The 19,455-nt window shown below is 38.9% G+C and overlaps 1 protein-coding gene across 1 annotated transcript in view; it reads left to right on the forward strand.

Annotated features, from left to right (window-relative positions):
• Positions 1-19,455, forward strand: part of UBA2 (ubiquitin like modifier activating enzyme 2) — a 39,029-nt gene that overhangs the window by 15,306 nt on the left and 4,268 nt on the right. Inside the window, exons 9-16 of the mRNA XM_026484315.4 lie at positions 5,106-5,205; positions 6,213-6,379; positions 8,124-8,217; positions 8,305-8,417; positions 11,889-12,044; positions 13,416-13,512; positions 17,182-17,287; positions 18,854-18,990. Coding sequence (XP_026340100.1) covers positions 5,106-5,205; positions 6,213-6,379; positions 8,124-8,217; positions 8,305-8,417; positions 11,889-12,044; positions 13,416-13,512; positions 17,182-17,287; positions 18,854-18,990 — 970 coding nt within the window. The remainder of the gene's footprint in view (positions 1-5,105; positions 5,206-6,212; positions 6,380-8,123; positions 8,218-8,304; positions 8,418-11,888; positions 12,045-13,415; positions 13,513-17,181; positions 17,288-18,853; positions 18,991-19,455) is intronic.

Below are 19,455 nucleotides of genomic sequence, written 5' to 3' on the forward strand. Positions count from 1 at the left end.
GTTCTCTGTGCCCCCTGGATCTGAAGATGTTTCCTTCCTCAGGGAAGTTTTCAGCTATTACTTCAAATAAATTTTCTGTCCCACTTTCTCCTCCTTCTGGGACTCCTATAATACAAATGTTAATTATGTTTGGTGGAGTCACTGAGTTCCCTAAGGCTATCCTCATTTTTGCAAATTCTTTTTTCTCTTTTGTTCAGCTTGATTACTTTCCATTACTCTGTCTTCTAGATCACTAATTCGTTCCTCTGCTTCTTCCATCCTGCTGTTCATTCCATCAAGTGTTTCTCATTTTTTGTGGTCTTTCCTGAAGATTTTCTCTGATCATTTTTTGTCATTGTCTCTTTAATGGCTTGCTGATTTTCTTTAGTAATACATTTGGATTTCTTTCTTGTTTGTTTCTTGCATATTTATTAGTGGTTTTTGCCATATGATTTGTATATAACCTCTTCTGCATATAGCAGTCTGTATTAAGCTGATGGTTGTTTAAGTTTAAACGTCTTCTTTATGCCTCTTCTCCACACCTTTTAGATACATGTTATATTTTACATCCTTTATATTTTGTGAGTTCCTTGACTGACTTTTTACAGAAATATTCATTCTTGCTGCTTTTGTGTTTCCTACTTTTTTTTTTTTTAAGATTTTATTTTATTTATTTGACAGAGACAGCCAGTGAGAGAGGGAACACAAGCAGGGGGAGTGGGAGAGGAAGAAGCAGGCTCCCAGCGGAGGAGCCTGATGTGGGGCTCGATCCCAGAATGCTGGGATCACACCCTGAGCCGAAGGCAGATGCTTAACGACTGCGCCACCCAGGCGCCCCTTCTACTTTCATACTGCCACTTTTGGTCTCTCCTTTCCACTCAAGGAAGTCACCTTTAATATTTCTTGCAGGGCTGGTTTAATGGTCATGAACTTTTTTGTTTGGGAAAATCTTTATCTCCTATTCAGAATAATAGCTTTGCCAGGTAAAGTATTCTTGGCCACAGGTTTTTCCCATTCAGCACTTGGAATATATCATGTCACTCCCTTCTGGCTTGAAAAGTTTCTGCTGAAAAATGTCCTACTAGCCTTAAGGGGTTTCCCTTGTAAGTTAATGTCTTGTTTTGTCTTGCTGCATTTAAAATTTTTTCTTTATCACCATATTTTACCAATTTAATTTTGTACCTTAGTTTTCAAACAGTATTTTCTCTCTGCCCTGCATCTTGATTTTTCCTGGCTCCTCTGTCTGCTTTCCAACATGCATATGTCCCACTGTCCTAAGCAAATAGCCTACTACTCCCTCCAGTTTACGTTTCCTCTCTTTTCCTCGGTGTAAGAGATGTTAGAGGTTGACTCTTAAACCTGTTGCATTTATTTCCTCATTATAGCCTTTTCTTTAGAAAATGGATTTTGGTTATACTTAAAATGTACTTAATTCTGTTACGGATAGTGACAGTATTTTCCAGTCTCGTGTCCACATACCTATTACCATTACAGTTTGAGCAACAGTTGGATGCCAACAGAATCTAAAGTACATCTCCAGTCTGTTCAGTAGGTAACTAAGCATCTGCTGTGTGCTGGTTACCACTCTGATAGGAGGTAAAGTGGTGAATAAGATTAAAAATAGGGACTAACATAATATAATAAAAAGACATTTAAAAAAAAATAGGGTCCCAGCTCTTTGTAGGTAATTCACACTTTAGAGGGAAAATCAAACATTGAGCAAGTAATATCAAATTCAGAGTGTTATGACATTAAGATCAGATGCATTGGAACCTTTAATACTAAGTAGGCTCAACATTGTTATTAGACCGTGTTATTAGACATTGTTATTAGACCTAGTGTGGGGGTTCAAAAGAAGCTTTCCAAAGGAAGTGACATTTTAACCCAAGACTTTAAAGAATTGGGGTGTGGATAAGAATGCTACATATACAAAGAAGGTCTCAGGTTGGAAAACTGAAATAATTCCTGTTAAAGGGGAGAGTGGAAAGAGGACTGGAAACATAAGCTGAGGCTACATCATGCAAGTCATAAGAAGGATGCTAGACCAAGGCAATGGGAATCCATTAAAAGGTGGTCTGTAGAATCGGATATAGAGGGTATGCCGTGCACCATTCTAGGACCTGATATTCCTATTGTAATCAATATGGGACAGTGCCTTCTGAAGTTGTGCAATGCTAGAATAATCTGAAGTACAACCTATCTGCATTCCCAGTAGAGGGTGGGGAAAAAGTAGATTCAATAAGACTTGGGATGTTTAGGGCACCTGGGTAGCTCAGTTGATTGTCCAACTTTTTTTTTTTAAGATTTTATTTATTTATTTGACAGAAAACAAGCAAGGGTAGCTGCTGGCCTAGGGAGAGGGAGAAGCAGGCTCCCACTGAGCAAGGAGCCCGATGCAGGGCTCGATCCCAGGACCCTGTAATAATGACCTGGGCTGAAGGCAGCCGCTTAACGAACTGAGCCCCCCGTGTGCCCCAAGTGTCCAACTCTTGATTTTGGCTCAGGCCATGATCTCAGGGTTATGAGGTTGAGCCCCACATTGGGTTCCATGCTCTGCAGGGAGTGTGCTTAAGATTACCCCCCCCACTCCTGCTCGCTTGCTTTCTCTCTCCCTCTTTCTGAAATAAGTAAATAAAATCTTAAAAAAAAAAAAGACTTAGGATGTTTAAGGTGAGGAACAATTAAGAATCAGAAATGATACCTGGTTTCCTGCTGTGCAGCAGCATGAACAGGGTACCATTCTCTGGGGTGGGTAAGGTGGGAAGCAGGTGTGTTTTGTGTTGGTTAGAGGATAGAATAAGATGATAGAATCAATTTGAGATTCCTGTGGAATATTAGAGTAAGGACAAGTAATTCTAAAGGCAAGCAGAGAGGTTTAGACTGGGATTTGTAGGCCTGTGAGAAAAAAGCATGAAGTTGGCTTAGTACAGAACTCTGAGGCATCCCTAGTATTTAATAATTGGATAAAGGATGTGGAGCTTGTGCATGGAAAACTAGGCTAATTCCCCATTGCCTGGGAGGGTTTTCAGCCTAGTGCTTAAGGTCCTCTATAAAATGTGTCTAACCACATTTGTTACCCAAATCATACTGAACTCATTTCCTTGCCTATGCACCCATTTCAAATGTTACCATCTCCTTGAACTCTTTCCTTATTCCTCAGAACAAAATTCTGCTAGTACTCAAAGCTATGTGATTTTCACACTAAATTTGTATTCTAACTATTTGTGTATTTGGCTGGTTTTCCAAAGATTTAAGGATGCTTCATAAATATTGATTGAATTGAATATGTTTTGATAGAAATAGGTCTGACTTTTTGGGGTGCCTGGGTGGCTCAGTCGGTTGAGCGTCTGACTCTTGATTTTGTCTCAGGTCATGGATTGAGCCCTGTGTTGGGCATTGCACTCATCAGGGAATCTGCTTGAGATTATCTCTCTCCCTCTTCCTCTGCCCCTCCCCCCACTCACGCTCACTCTAGCTTGCTCTCTCTAAAATAAATAAAATCTTTTTTTATTTTATAAGATTTTATATATTTGACAGAGGGAGAGACAGCCAGTGAGAGAGGGAATACAGGCAGGGGAAGTGGGAGAGGAAGAAGCAGGCTCCCAGCGGAGGAGCCTGGTGTGGGGCTCGATCCCAGGACTCTGGGATCACGCCCTTAGGCGAAGGCAGACACTTAATGACTGAGCCACCCAGGCGCCCCTAAAATAAATAAAATCTTTTTAAAACAGAAATGTTTCTGAATTTTTTTTTATTAAGCCAGTTTTAAGTTCATAGCTGATACATAAAGTAAGTGTATTAACTAAATCAACTGACAATAGAAAATACAGCTGAGGAAAAAGTAAATATACTACAATCATCTGAAATTCTACAACAGGATAGTGCCATTCATGTGACAGTGTCTCGGGCTACATATAATAATGCTAATAACATGTTTTGGTTTTGTTTTTGAGAGAAAGCATGCATTCAAGAGGGAGGAGAGAGAGAGGGAATCTTAAGCAGGCTCCAGGAGTGCCCAGCGCAGAGCTTGACTCGGCTTGATCTCATGACCCTGAGATAATGACCTGAGCTGAAATCAAGAGTCAGACACTTAACTGACTGAGCCACCCAGGCGCCCCATAACGTTTTTGAAAAAGAAATTGTTTTGGAGGCACCTGGGTGGCTCAGTTGTTAAGCGTCTGCCTTTGGCTCGGGTTCGTGATCCCAGGGTCCTGGGATTGAGCCCCACGTTGGGTTCCCTGCTCAGCGGGGGCCCTGCTTCTCCCTCTGCCATTCCTCCCGCTTGTGTTCCCTCTCTCACTGTCTCTCTTTGACAAATAAATAAAATTACAGAAAAGAAGTTGTTTTGGTTTGGGGCTTTTTGGGGGGGCAGGCTATATTTCAAAGATGTTACAGGTGGTTGAATTCTGGTTTTGAGCGCTGTACTTTTAAAATGTGTGTGCTCGGGGTTCCTGGGTGGCTCAGTTTGTTAAGCATCTACCTTCAGCTCAGGTCGTGATCCCAGAGTCCTGGAATTGAGCCCAGAGTCGGGCTCCCTGCTCAATGGGGAAGTCTGCTTCTCCCTCTGCCGCTTGTCTCTGCTCATACTCTCTCTCTGTCATGCTCTGTGTCTCTCTCAGATAAATAAATAAAATCTTTAAAAAGTAAAAATGTGTATGCTTTATTGCTATACCCATGACCTTGGAGATATTGCTGACTGGTATCTCTAGGCTCAGTGATTTTATTCAATTCTTCCGGAAATGGTGTATGTTTGTTTAGCTTCTGGATTGTCGTGATTTTGCTTCAGATTCATCTTTGGAACTTTAGGTGTGCTCTGGGGAGGTGACTTAGGAGGTCAGGGGCCATGAGCACTATTCAGAGTTCCTTTACTCTGTTTTTCTCAGCATTTCTGCTTTCACTGTTTCAAAGGCAGACGTTCTGTGTAAAATTTCTTTTTATAAAAGGTTTATGTTTTGTGGGTTTTTCTTTTGGAAATTGTTTATCTGGTATAGGACATGTCTTTAAATCAGAAGGTTTTATGGTGTAATATTTATTGTAAATCATCAATGAAATTTTGTTACATTTTATCAGCATAGGGATGGTAGGATTTGTGGGATTTTTATCTTTATTATTTTTTTTATTTTTTTAAGCTTTTTAAAGATGATATCCGGTATCTGTTGACAATGGACAAATTGTGGCGGAAAAGGAAACCTCCAGTTCCGTTGGACTGGGCCGAAGTGCAAAGTCAAGGTAAAGAATACATTTTATGGGGTGCCTGGCTGACTTTGTTGGAAGAGCATGTCGTTCTTGACCTCAGGTTGTGAGTTCAAGCCCCATGTTAGGTTAGAGATTACTTGAATAAATAAACTTAAATACATTTTAGTCTTTGGGATATCTACCTAAATTGGAAATTCTCTCACCTAAAATCTTTAACCCTGAATTTCATGGTAAGAAATTCAGACAGTTTAGAAACATGAAGAAAGATTGCTGGAAATCTTGTCACCTAGAGATATAGCCACTATTAGCATTTAGGGAATGTCTTGGTAGTCAGCTCTATGCTCAGAAACAAAGGGCAGTTGTTTATGCGCTTTACATAAATGGAATCATACTATTTATATATACTTGCTCTTTCCAGTCAGTATTATTTAACTAGTCTCTTATTGGTTAACTTTTGTTTGTTTCATATTTTCCCTCAAATAGTGTTGTGATAAGAATACACACACATCTTTGTACCTTTGTGTGATTATCTCTGTAGGATTTAATTTAGGGACATACTTATAATTTTAAATGTGAGAAAAACTATTGTAGTAGTGACTTCTTCCTTATCCTGCTGCCCCTTCCACACATTGTATCTGTGCTTTATCTACGTTATATTAACATATGCGCAGCAGTGGTCAGCACATTGAAACTTAAAGGGTCCCAGGAGATTTGGGGTGTCAGTTTGGAGCAATTCTCTACAGTAATGAATATTTAACTTTAAGGACTAAGTTCGCTAATAGCTTCCACTTACTGGTTGCTAACTGTAAGCTGGGCATAATGCTTCCCATTTTACTGACATTGTATCTTTGAATTCTCCATTGATTTTTGTGAGGTTCCTCACTATTAGCAATTTTCTTGCACAGGTATTTGTTGCATCCTGATAATTATTTTCATGGAATTTGTTTCATTTTGATTTTCTTACTGGTCAAGCTTTGAATTTTTAAATTAACTAGAGGAATGGCGTTTAATAGTGAAATTTCTAATATTTTTTCCCTTAGGAGAAGAAACCAATGCATCAGATCAACAAAATGAACCGCAGTTAGGTCTGAAAGACCAGCAAGTTCTAGATGTAAAGAGCTATGCTTGTCTTTTTTCAAAGAGCATTGAGACTTTGAGAGTTCATTTAGCAGAAAAGGGGGATGGAGCTGAGCTCATATGGGACAAGGTTCGTTTTGAAAATATGTGGCAGTTCTATATCACATGCATATTTTTGTTCTTGAACTGTAACCAGAAGCTAATAATTTTTTGGATATCATTTATTCTACCAGAATTTGAGGACATAATGTTGATTTTGCTAGAATGTTTTCATTTCTAATTACTACATTAAAGTATGAATTTTCTGTACGTGAGTTCAAGTAATATCATAGAACTTTCTTTTAGATTCTGGTTATGAATTTGTGGTTTATAATTATGTTTGGAGAACATAATTGGACCGGAGAAATAATGTGAATTTATTCGAGTAAAATGTTTCACTGACTTAAAAACTTTCTTGTGTAATACAGATTTGTTAATAGAAGTCATAAAATCCTTTTGGAGACAACAGCTCATGGGCCTAATTTAACCTTGAAAGTAATAAAATTGCCTTTCTATTGAAATAGTGAAAGGTCTGAGACCTCTAAATACAAAAATTAAATGTAATTATTCTTACAAGTTAAAATGATATATAATAGTATTATGTGGTTAGATGTCATATTTTGAAATTTAATGAGTTAATCTTATTTTTAATTGTAATCAATGTTTTCTATGGCTACAAGTGATTTATCTTTGATAAAGTTTATATGTTTCTATGATGCTATATAGAGATTTGCTGTGAGTTGTAAGGGGAAAAGTTTGGTCAGTTTTACTAAGCTAAGATGATAATTTTGTGCAAATTTTGAAGCTGTGATTGAATTAGATATCTAAAATAGAGCTAGTAAGTTGGTATTATGTTGTATAAAGATTAACTACTTAATAAATACATATTTTCACTGTTACTGTTATAATAGTGATTTGGGACATTTTCATCCGTACACAGGGGCTAGATAATGAAATTGAAACTGGGAGTTGTTACCCTTATTGAAATCTATACCTAATGGACATGGTGAACAGTTGCCTAGCGAAGTAACTTGATGAATACTATGTTGGGTACTGTTAAATATTCATACTTAATCCTCATCACAACCTTATAAAATATTTATATAATTTTCCCTACTTAATACTTAAGGAATAATGGATTTGAGGAATTTCATTTGCCAGACGTTAGCCAGCCAGCAAGTATATAGAGAACTCAATCCTATCGGTGGTTTCTCTTCTATACTTTGGTGCTTCCGAATTACAGGCTAGAATAGTATGTTCTCAGTGAAGCAGGAAACCTTGCTGAAGTCTGAAGCGACCAAGATACAATCTCCGGGAGAATATAAATTGTCAAGGGAAGACTTTTGTTGTATTGCCGTAGGTGAAAAGAAACTGCAAATCCAGGAGAGTGGTACATCTGAAGGGAATTTGGAGAAGGAAAACCGAAAGGTGTAGTCCAAATGTTTGAGTCTTTAATGAAGCCCTTTTCTCTAAAAAGCCTTTATGTCTTTGCTTGTTACCAAACAACCTTTCATTATGGACAGATGGACCCAGGAGAGGGTGGCTACTGTCAATGGATGGAATTGGTGTCCAGTCTATACACTTAGTGTCCACTGCATTTGTTTAAGCAGGAGTGAGTTCCTAGAAGCCTGGTGTGTCTTGGTGTTCTTGTCAGGCTACATTCCTGGATCCAAGAAGCTGATAATGAGACCCTGGCTTCTTCCTCAAGGCCATCTCTTGTTCTAGTTGACTGTCTACAGTGTTATAAAACATGTGAAAGTACTGTTTTGAAGGTGGTAATAACCAAATTAGTAAGTTTGTGGGAAGACTTGTTAAGTTGTTTAAATTTTTGGCAGGATGACCCATCTGCAATGGATTTTGTCACCTCTGCAGCGAACCTTAGGATGCATATTTTCAGTATGAATATGAAGAGCAGATTTGATATAAAATGTAAGTTGTTTTATACTTTAGTTGTATTGCCTAAAATTCTAAGTTACTCTTTTTTAACAGTTAAACATATTCGTCTTTGTTTTTCAGCAATGGCAGGGAACATTATTCCTGCTATCGCTACTACTAATGCAGTGATTGCTGGGTTAATAGTATTGGAAGGATTGAAGATATTATCAGGAAAAATAGACCAGTGTAGAACAGTGAGTATTTCTATTTGCATTTTTATGCAACCTTCTTTTTTTTTTCCAAGTAAGCTCTGTGCTCAAATTGGGGCTTGAACTCTCGACCCTGAGGTCAAGAGTCAACATGCTCTTCCACCTGAGCCAGCCAGGCGCCCCTGTCCAACCTGTTTTTAATAGTAGTGTATACTTCAGCGGGGAAAAAGTAACTTATAAAAAGCACATTAAACAAATCATTTAAAAAATTAAAATAATAAAATTGATTAAAGCAGTGGAAAAACCATTGTTCCACTTATCTTGTAAGTTTATGTGTAAGTAATTACAGCAAAAAGAAAAACATTTGCTTCTCTTATTTTTGTCTGAAATAGAAGCAGAAGCTAGTTTGTTTCTAACAGTTGCATTTTTACTGAATTCTTAGAGGGACTCATTGTGGTTCCTTCTTTTAACGTTTTTTCAATTGTTTTTCAATTCTAAAAGTTCTCTATGGTTTTTAAATTTTGCTTTGTCATTTTACAGTCCTCTCCCTTGTTCATGCTTTTTAGTCTCCTTTTTTGTTTTAAACTGAGTTTATGTTCTTTGATAATGTCAATGTCTGAACTCTATGGGTGAGTCTACTGTCATTTCTGCTAGATCTCATAGTATTTTTGTTGGCTTGTGGTGTAGGATCTGTTTTGTTTTTTTTTTTTTTTTTTAACCGAATTAGGGTTTGTTAAAACAGTGTCTGGTAATTTTTTTTTTTTTAAGATTTTATTTATTTGAGAGAGCGAGAGCATGGTGCAGGGAAGGGGCAGAGGGAAAGGGAGAAGCAGACTCCCCACTGAACAGGGAGCCCAACGCGGGGCTTAATCCCAGAACCCTGAGATCATGACCTGAGTCAAAGGCAGACGCTCAACCCACTAAGCCGCCTAGGCACCCCTATGTCTGGTCATTCTGAAGGACTTGCTGAAGGTGTACTTCTTCAAAGAGGATTTGAGCTGGGTGCCTGGCATCTTATCAATTCAGAACTACTTCTAAATTCCTAGCTTTAGTTTTTCAACTCCTATGTCTGACAGTAAATCCGCACGAGCCCTGTCCTACTGTAATGAAATATGAAAGAAGATACGTGTCGTTGTCCCCCCTCACATCCCCTGAGCACCGAGGCCAAGGTAATTTTTCTTGCTGTTTTTGTGGGAAAGATATTCTTCTTCATTCACCTGCCCTTCCAGGTCCTTGCTGCATTCAAGAGTCTCCTGTTAAAGAATTCCTGTGTTGCATGAGGTTTGGAGTAGGTTTATCTTTAAAAACTGAAGCCACTTGGATGTTCTCTTTGGATTCCTGCTTTCACTTTATTGAGTTTGCCTGAAGATGGTTTGCATTCTTACCAGCTTGGCAATTTAGAAAACTTCCTTAAAAAACTTGTAGCCAATACTTTTGCTCTTGTTTAGGTTCTCCTTTATACTGTAATGTTGAAATGAAAGGACCAATTTATTTTTAGGATTTTCTAAAAACTACCTCCTCTGCGGGGCGCCTGGGTGGCTCAGTCATTTAAGCGTCTGCCTTCGCCTCGGGTCATGATCCCAGGGTCCTGGGATTGAGCCCCACGTCAGGCTCCCTGCTCAGCGGAAGTCTGCTTCTCCCTCTCTCTCTGCCCACCCAACCGCTGCTGCCTCCCCCCCCCCCCCCCCGGCTTCTAAACTGTCTCTCAACTAAATAAAATCTTTAAAAAACAAACAAAACTACCTCCTCTGCACTGGTACTTGTACTTTTCAGTGCCGTTATTGATACACTCTTAAATACCCTTTTGTTGGGACACCTGTGGGTGGCTCCTTCGATTAAGTGTCTGACTTTTGATCTCAGCTCAGGGCTTGATCTCAGCGTCGTGAGTTCAAACCCCACATTGGGCTTCATGCTGGTTGTGAAGCCTACTTTAAAAAACAAAAACCTTTTATTTTCATGGAATTTTGGGGTGAAGGACTGTGGAATCATTGCCAGTCTATCATCTTGGTTCGGTTTGCTATTTAAAATTTTTTTTGGCTGTCAGATTTTTTTTTTTAAACTTCATTTTTTGGGCTACCTGGGTGGCTCAGAGGGTTTAAGCCTCTGTCTTCAGCTCCAGTCATGATTCCAGGGTCCTAGGGTCGAGACCCACGTCCGGCTCCCTGCTCAGCAAGGAGTCCGTTTCTCCCTCTCCCACTCCCCCTGGTTGTGCTCTTCCTCTCTCTGTCAAATAAAATCTTAAAAAGAAAAACAAAACTTCATATTTTTATTTCTGGTTTATAGCAACCTGAGTTTGTCCTGTGGCTACAGTATGTATCCCTTTTTGAGTTCACAAACAATATTAATTGTTGAATTTATTAAAATGTCTACTGTTTCCTGTAACATCCTTCTTGTTTTTTTGCTTACTTAACTTTGCCCTCTCTTGGGTTAATGTGTTTATGTCTGCTTTTTTTGGTTCATATGTATGAAGTGAATTTTAGGATGGAGTAATAGTGTTAGCCTGCGTGTTAATGGTGTTAGTATTTGTTTTCCTGACTGTTGATCTCCCTTAGCACAGTTACCTTCCCAGTGACTCCTAAGATCAGTCAAATCTGTTCTCCCATTGAACCCTGGCCCTGCCAGTACAGTGGCTCACTGCTAGCAGTACTGTTGTTACAGGAGCCCTCCTCCCAGCACTTACTGCCTCTCACAGGATTTACTTCATTAAAGTTGGGGAACCCATGGGGTTCCTCTTCAGAATTAAGTCATCTTAGCAGGTGCCACACTTAACATGGTCATCAAGAAATGAGAATTTGTATATCTGCTTCCGGTGTTTATCTGACATTTGTTTGTATTAATCTTGCTAGTATTTACCAAACTTTGTAGTAATATGAGGTTGGGGCCTTTTTAAATTTCAGTGCATTTTTTTTTTCTAGTGCAATTTTAAAAATTTGCATTGGCTTTTATTTTTTGTTTGGGTTCTAGGGAAATGGTAATTGGGTGCTAATATTGTTTGAAGTACGTTATTTTTTCTCGTAATTATATAAATGTTAATATTGTAATCATCATAGACAACTTGAAAAGAAAGGCAGCACATTCATTGGTTCCATACATCTGTGAAAGCGTTATCATTAATTGGAGAAATAAGTGTATTGCTATTGAGAAGTTGGCTTAAACTTGATAAGAACAACCACTAGGAAGACACCCAAAAGCTGTTTTAGTGATATCAGGGATGAGTACAGCTAGGCCCTTTTGCTAAATTAATTTGCAGAATAGTTTAGAGACATCAGTACAAGATTTCTTTTCAGTAAGCACAGCCTTTCACATGGTAGCTAATTGGAAAAGAAAGTTGAAAAATCAGGCTCTTATTTAAAAGGCCATGATTTTCCTTATGTTTTTTCCCCATCTAGAAGGGAATATTTAAGTCATTTTTTTATTGGCTCCACAGTAAACAAGATGGTGGACTTCAGATTGTGTGGCATATAAAATTGTAACTCTGATTTGTGGATTCTGCTTGTATTTTTTTCTCCTCCAAAGATTTTTTTGAATAAACAACCAAACCCAAGAAAGAAGCTTCTAGTGCCTTGTGCACTGGATCGTCCTAACCCTAATTGTTACGTATGTGCCAGCAAGCCAGAGGTGACTGTTCGGCTGAACGTCCACAAAGTGACTGTTCTCACATTACAGGATAAGGTAAGTGCAGGTGCTCATTCTCTTCCACAAGGTTTGTTGATTTTCCTTTTCTAAAAACAGGAAACCTAAGTTGCCTTCTGCCTGATAGTGTTAGTGTGATAACAGACTAAAAGCCACGTAATTATTCCGAAAGATTCTGACTACTAAAGTGCGTTGCTCTGATATTCTAGGTTGCTTTACTATCTGGGTTCCTACTGGTTTTTCGGTCTGTGGTTCCAGAGTATGTGCTTCATATTCCAGAAGGGACTAGAGGAATTTGGATGGAATGTGCACCACAGGTGCTACAGAGCTGGTACGGTTTCTTGGCAACCAAGAGACACTTTGTTCCCAAATAGTGTGTAAATTCTGTGTTTCTTGATAGGCGATATCCTGAAACGGTCTGGTGATGGTCCTGATTCTGGTGTGTTAAGTTGGCGTCTTATGAAATGCTGCATTTGTGTATCTGGATTCACCAGTAGTAGAGCTCTGGAGGTTTAGGAATGTAGTCTGGTCCTTAGGTTCCTTCTAAATTGGCTAATTAGTTTCTCTATAAATGGCCCAAATGGGTGCCACTTCCCACTTCTGGAACGCTTCAGATTCTGGCTCTCTGATAATCCCCATCATCGTGTTTCATATTTATATGACATGGGGGCAGTAGAGCCTTGTGGCCCAGACTGTTTGAGAGGGAGTAGCCTTTCTCCCAGAACTGATTGCATAGGGCAGATTGTTTTGAGCTTATGTTTTGATGGAGAAGCGTGGGATTTGGTATACTGGCCAGCAGAGGGTGATTCCCCCCCCCCTTAGGAAATAATTATAGTCGGTATGTAGTCAATTCTTGAGCTTAAAGGCAAGTCCACTATTTGTGGGATAATCAGACCTTTAGAGAATTCCTCTGTTATTTTTAAGAGCAGCTAGGATTTAATGGATTATTATCACTCCTGATCCATCTTGGAATTTAAAGAGAAATGGAACTTGGAAAGAGGAAGACTATCCAAGAATCAGTTTTATGATAAATTTTCCATCTATAAAACATCTGCAAGTACAAGATTGGCATAGAGACTAAGATGAAATATGCCAAGTGTCTAGCTCAGTGCCTATTCTGTAGGGAAGGACAAAATACTAAGAGCCAGTCAAGAGTTCGCAATCTCCCATTTAGAGGAAGTTTTATCTGAACTGCATCAGTGCTCAAACGTGGGGGTGGAAGATGGGCAACATGGGTATGGAGATTATAATTGGGTGAATTTCCAGTGTTTTCCTGCATTCCCTGAGGTATCTTTAAGAACAGCTTTGCCCCTTTCCAATGGAAGGGTAGAAACTAAGAGCCTTGTCTAAGGTTTTTTTATTGTCTTCAGCTATATATATTAATATTTCGAATCTTTTTTTTTCTTACAGATAGTGAAAGAAAAATTTGCTATGGTAGCACCAGATGTCCAAATTGAAGATGGGAAAGGAACAATCTTAATATCTTCAGAAGAGGGAGAGACAGAAGGTATCCTACATTGCATTTATTCACTCCCCTCATTTGGGTGGAAACTGTATGTACATGAAGGAGTAACATTAGTTCGTCCATTTACTGTACATGTTACTCAGTATCACAGCTGACGGGGCAATATTTGGTCATGCAAGTGTGCTCCCCAGGTGGCACTGCCTTGCTGGGATCATGCAGTTCCAGGTTTGGGGAGTCCCGTGTTGTCAGGGTGTCTCAGGGACTGTTTCTCAAGAACCCAGTACATAGTTAGGTTTGCAGTGACCATGATGCTCTTGTCCACTAACAAGGAACCACCTTGCCTGTATCATGGATACTGGAAGCTAAATTCGTAATGGGAAGATTGCTCTGGCTGTTAGGGGAGGAATGGTGATTGAAGGCTATTAGGTGTTTTGTCTAAGAGTAGAGAAAGAAGCCTTGATAGCCTGCTATAGAGTAGAAAGTAGTGCTGAAAATCAGTGCCCACTGTTGGCTTTTTAGGCTTTCCTTTTCAAAAGTTCAAGCAGGTCGGCATTTTGGTGGTACAGTTGGTTAAGCGTCCAACTCTTGGTTTGGGGTCAGGTCATGATCTCGGGGTTGTGGGATTGAGCTCCATGTCTGTGTGCTCAGCACAGAGTCTGCTTGGGATTCTCTCTCCCTCTGCCCCTCCCACCTGTGCGCACACTCTCTAAAATAAATAGATCTTCTAAAAAAAAAGTTCAAGCAGGTCATCCCTTTTGTTAATGCATTTGTTATACAAAGTATGATGCATTTAATTCTTTTTAAGCTTTCTTAGAGTTGGTTATGGTTATGTCCCCTTCAGACTGCAATAGTCAGTCTGATTAGACTTAGACGTTCCCATACCTCTTTGGCCACTTTGGCAGCTCATCTCTTTGGGCTTCCATTTTAGTTGATTCTCCACATCCCTAATTTTGTCAGTGTACCATTACTTTCAAAATCTGGGGACATTGTTTTCCCCAAATACGTGATTTTTTTTTTCCTTTCTTTCGTTCTTTCCTCTCTCCCTCTCTCTCTCTCTCTCCTTTCTTCAGGACACTTTGCCACATCCTGATGAGGTTATTCAAATGTCAAGCCTTTACATTAAAACCTAGTGTCCGGATTCTTGACTGTAGTTTTTTGTAAAGAAATTGTTCGAGATACTAGGTCATGAGTAATTCGAGGCCATGTTTTGGATAGGTAGTAGTCTGTTTTAAAGAATCTAGTTGAATATTTAAGCCCCATTTTAGCCAGCTGTCTTCATAAGCACACAGAAAGTTTATCCACGACTATACATTCTCCCCCTTGGCCAGCTCTTTCAAATGCTAGGATTTTAAAAATGGAAACTGGTCCAAGAATCTCTGTGGCTTAAATCTCTGGCCCTTTTCCTCAAAATACATGTGCTACTGAGGGTGTGAGCATTTATTCAAATATGTTTAGAGTCCTTCTGTGTCATAGGTATAGTCCTAGATGTTGTAATTCAAAAATGAATAAGGCAGTGGTCCCTGTCTTGAAGTACTTTAGAGCCTGGAAGGAGTGGATTTAACACAATCTAAGAAATAACTATAGGAACAGAGTGTATAAGGTAGGAATTAGAGTCTTCTGAAGAGAGGAGAAGGGTCACAGGAGAAAGGACTTCTGGGCCAGTTCTTGAAGATCGTCAAGGCCCTCCGTGCAGAGAAGGCAACATCTGCACTTGGACAGAAACAGCAGCCTTTACAAACATAAAAGGCTTTTGGAATGGCCAGTTGTTTCACTGGAAAGTGGGGTGCTGCGGGGTTGACGGTACAGCTGGAGGGCTTTCTGTGGCATACGGGTGACATGTTTTTGTCGTTCTCTTCCCCTGTGCCCTGCTCCCACCAGGGTTTATAAGCAGGGAAGTAATATATTACCTTCTAGCATAGTCTGCAGAGGGGGAGTTAAGCATGTGAAAGAGGAAGCAGGGAGCTATTTAGGGAGAAAAAAATGAAGGTAGTAAGGGATGTTTTCTGAGGCATTAGCAGATAACATAGTTGAGATTTGCAGTCAGAGTTCAGTGGCCAGGTGAGGAGAAGCAGCATTGTTAGGCTAATACAGGACTGTCACCAGGACTCTGGCTTCAGAGATGATGCTAATTGACCAGTATAGAATGAATGCACAGTAACTATTTCTCTTTCAAACATGTTGGGTCTGAGGAGTTTGTAGTGAGTGGAGAAGTGAAAGGGCTTGAGGATGGAAGTCTGGGTAGGAACTATCATTCTCTGAAGGCATTCCAGGTAGGTTAAAAAGTTAAAATAAGAAATCTGTAGGGGCATCCCATCCTTCTGGCTCAGTCAGTAGAGCATGCAACTCTCAATTTCCGGGTCATGAGTTTGAGCCCCACAATGGTCATAGAGTTTACTTAAAAAAAAAAAAAAAAAAGAAATCTGTAAAAGAATTAGAAACTGTCAGTAGTTTCTGGGTTTCAGGCTCAAGGAGGGAGCATCCTTTCTGAGCATTTTCCTTATAAGTAACAAATCATAAAAACCAACAAAGATTATTAGATTATATAGAAAAAGCACATAAATTTAATGATAACTAGAATTTAAAATACAGTTTACTTGGTATGTGCCAGACACTCCATAGGTCGACAGGTTCTATACAGTCTGCCCTTCATGGAGCAAATATTCAATAAAGCACAGTCTGTCTTGAAGAGGGGGGTGAAACTGGGAGCAAAGTGAGGAAGCAGTTTTGTGATACTTGTGTTTTTACAGGTCAAGAGAAAAGAGCATTTGAACATGCAAGAGAGAAAGGATAATTAAGGCAGAAAGACTCAACTAGGGAGTAGGAGGTGGTGACATCACAAGTTTGGTTGGAGGAGTTGTTCTTCATTGGAATATTTATAATCCATGTAGTAAGGGTTTATTGACTGCTAGTGGGTATTAGGCACTGTGCTGCACGAAGCAGAAATGTTTACATGAAGCAGAAATAACACGTGGAAGCTAAAACTAGATTGGAATGATTATTTTTGGGAGGTCCCATAGGCTCGTCCTTGAGAAATGTTGAAAAATGAAAAATCCATTCAAATCAAAGTTTTCTCATTTTCTGAATTATACAGTTTGCTGAAAAGTAGTTTGTTGAAGTTGTCACGGATAACCTCTTTGCAAGTAGAATATATTTTAAACAATCTAAAAGTTGTCTTCGACTCCTTCAGGATTCCAGATTAATTTGGTGTGAATGGGAGAATGTTCTCAGAACTACTCACAGTTTGGTTCTTTCTAAGCGGTTATTTTAGTAGTTGAGTAGTCTTCATTCAGAGCTGAATTTCTAAGTGCCTAATATTTTAGTGGATTGGTAGAGCCACCATTCCAAAATCCACAGACAGGGTGACTTAAATAACAAATTTACTTTCTCATAATTCTGGAGGCTGTAGATCGTTAAGATCAAAGTGTCCACAGGTTTGGTTTCTCTTGAGGTCTCCTTGGCTTCTTACAAGGATTCTGGTTAGGTTGGATTAGGTCCCACCGTAACAGCCTCATTATAACTTAATCACCTCTTTAAAAAGCACTATTTCCAAATACAGTCATGTTCTGAGATGCTGGGATTAGGGCTCCAACATACGAATTTGAGGGGGCGACACAATTCAGCTTGTAGTAGGGGTTTTATCTTTTTTAAACTAATATGACTGCTCCGTGGAATATATAACTAAAGTATCTAAATTCCTTTCTAATTTCTTAGCTAATAATCACAAAAAGCTATCAGAATTTGGCATTAGAAATGGGAGCCGGCTTCAAGCAGATGACTTCCTTCAGGACTACACTTTATTGATCAACATCCTTCATAGGTAGGAACTATTAATATTTTTAAGTGTAAGAAATTATTTGAATATAAAAACTTAAAGTGGAGAAAAGATGTTTTCTTACCATTAAGCCTTACTGTTCATTTGAAACCACACAGTGTATTTGCTTGAGTTGGCTACTAAGTTCCCTCAGGCTTGACCTACAGAAGAATTTGGGAATTCAAAAACAAGAGAGATAGGCAAAAAATATTTAAGGGTAACTGTCATCCTGTGTCTGATCAGAAGGATCTAGAAAAGGTAGAAATCCAGGCATTTGAATAGTTAAAATGAGAGGTGAATTCATTTTGATAATTGAACTAAAATAAAAACTTTAATTATTTTAATGATTCATTAGAAAAAGGAAGTAATCTTTCTCCCGTTAGACAAATATTTCATTTGTGACCTATAACAGTAACGACGTTTAAAAATTATCCTATAGGGATTTTTGAATCCTGTATTTTTCTTTTTATTTGATTTAATGTCCTGCTCGTTTTATAAAAAGCATTCTTGTGCTTATATTACAGAATATATGCATATATATAACACAGTTAGAATACAGATGGTCCTCCACTTTGGTATGGTTAGCTGTTGAATGGTGCATTTTTGTGTATGCTCCCATTGATACACCTAAACTACACCCTGACTTTCGACTTGGTACCATCTAACAAATGTGAAAGGGGTTGCCGTCTGCATCTAGTTGTTTTGCCAATATTGCCATCTCTATGAACTTCAAGCTTGTGTAGTTGTTTGGAGATTATCACATTTTATGTACTTGGTTTATGAAAAGCATAAAATGACAGGAAAGACTGAGTTTACTAGTAATTAGTACAAGTTTCACAAAGCTAGACAGTTGAGTCAAAGATAGATGGTGCGAGGGAGTGATCTCTAGCCTCAGACACCATTGGATGCCAGTGGTGTGTTTGTGTTCAATAATACAAGAAAAAACAGCAGAAGGACATGTACAATAAAATGGAAATATATCAGATGGTGTCTAAAGAGGAGGCATAATTAGGGTTTTTTTATCATATTTTTTAGCTCTCTGGGAACAGAACCCCCCCTTATAACATGTAAGTCTTTTGCTTGACTTTCATGCATTAAACTTTCATACATGTTTTTGGGAACTCGTTACAGAAGCAGGGTGCTGCCAGTAAAGATGGGGGGAAACCCAGAGTCCATGTAACCCCCCATGCCTAAAACACCAAATGGCTCTGGTCAAGAGCGGAGAAGAGTGTGTAGAATCTTCAAACATGGTAGCTGAAGAAATAATACGTAAGAGCTTTATCGGGCCACAGAGTTTTGAACTCCATTTTCTGCTCTAGCAGTAAAAGTCGTGTAATATTTTTTAAAGACCTTTTCCTTGATTTGAAGGGGCAGTGGTATTGACCATTTGAATTATCACAAAAATTTGTTATGTGCAGTCTTAATTTTATTAGTTCTTTGAAAATCAGGATCTATTTGGTGTGTACATAGTACATGCATTTAGAGCTTTGAGGAGCAGTGTCTCTGGTGTGCCTTTGCTGTTATATAAGTAGTCATGGTGGTCCAGTTTTACAGTGTGTTGTTCTTTTACAGTGAGGACCTAGGGAAGGATGTTGAATTTGAAGTTGTTGGTGATGCCCCAGAAAAAGTGGGGCCCAAACAAGCTGAAGATGCTGCCAAAAGCATAACCAATGGCAGTGATGATGGAGCTCAGCCTTCCACATCCACTGGTGAGTCATGGCCCCAGCCAGCCAGCACTTTGTTAATTACCCACCCAGCAAGCCATTACATGGAAACAAACTGTGATTATTTTATGAATTTGACCATAAAACAGAAACCTATAGGACTATTAGAGGTGTGTATTGATTTGGCATTGATTGTTTTAATGGAGCTCTGAATATATGCACCATGACGATGACATTTAAGACTAGGGGAAATTCTTACGGAAAATAGGAACTGTTCTTTTTTGTTAGTGGGTTTTTAAAACTGGAAATGTCAATGAATTTACTAGTTATGAAAACACTTCATTCTTTGTAGCAGTAGTTTTGGATTTTGGGTGCCTGTTTTATTTAGGGGAAACAAATTCAATGCATCTATTTTGAGTGAGCAGATGCTGTAAGTATAGGATTTTAGCATTTCACAGTTTTCTCAGAACCCTTATGACTTTGGTAAAGTGCATCAGAGGCTCTGTTTCC

Source organism: Ursus arctos, unplaced genomic scaffold (genome assembly GCF_023065955.2).
Source record: "Ursus arctos isolate Adak ecotype North America unplaced genomic scaffold, UrsArc2.0 scaffold_19, whole genome shotgun sequence".
Lineage (NCBI taxonomy): Eukaryota > Metazoa > Chordata > Mammalia > Carnivora > Ursidae > Ursus > Ursus arctos.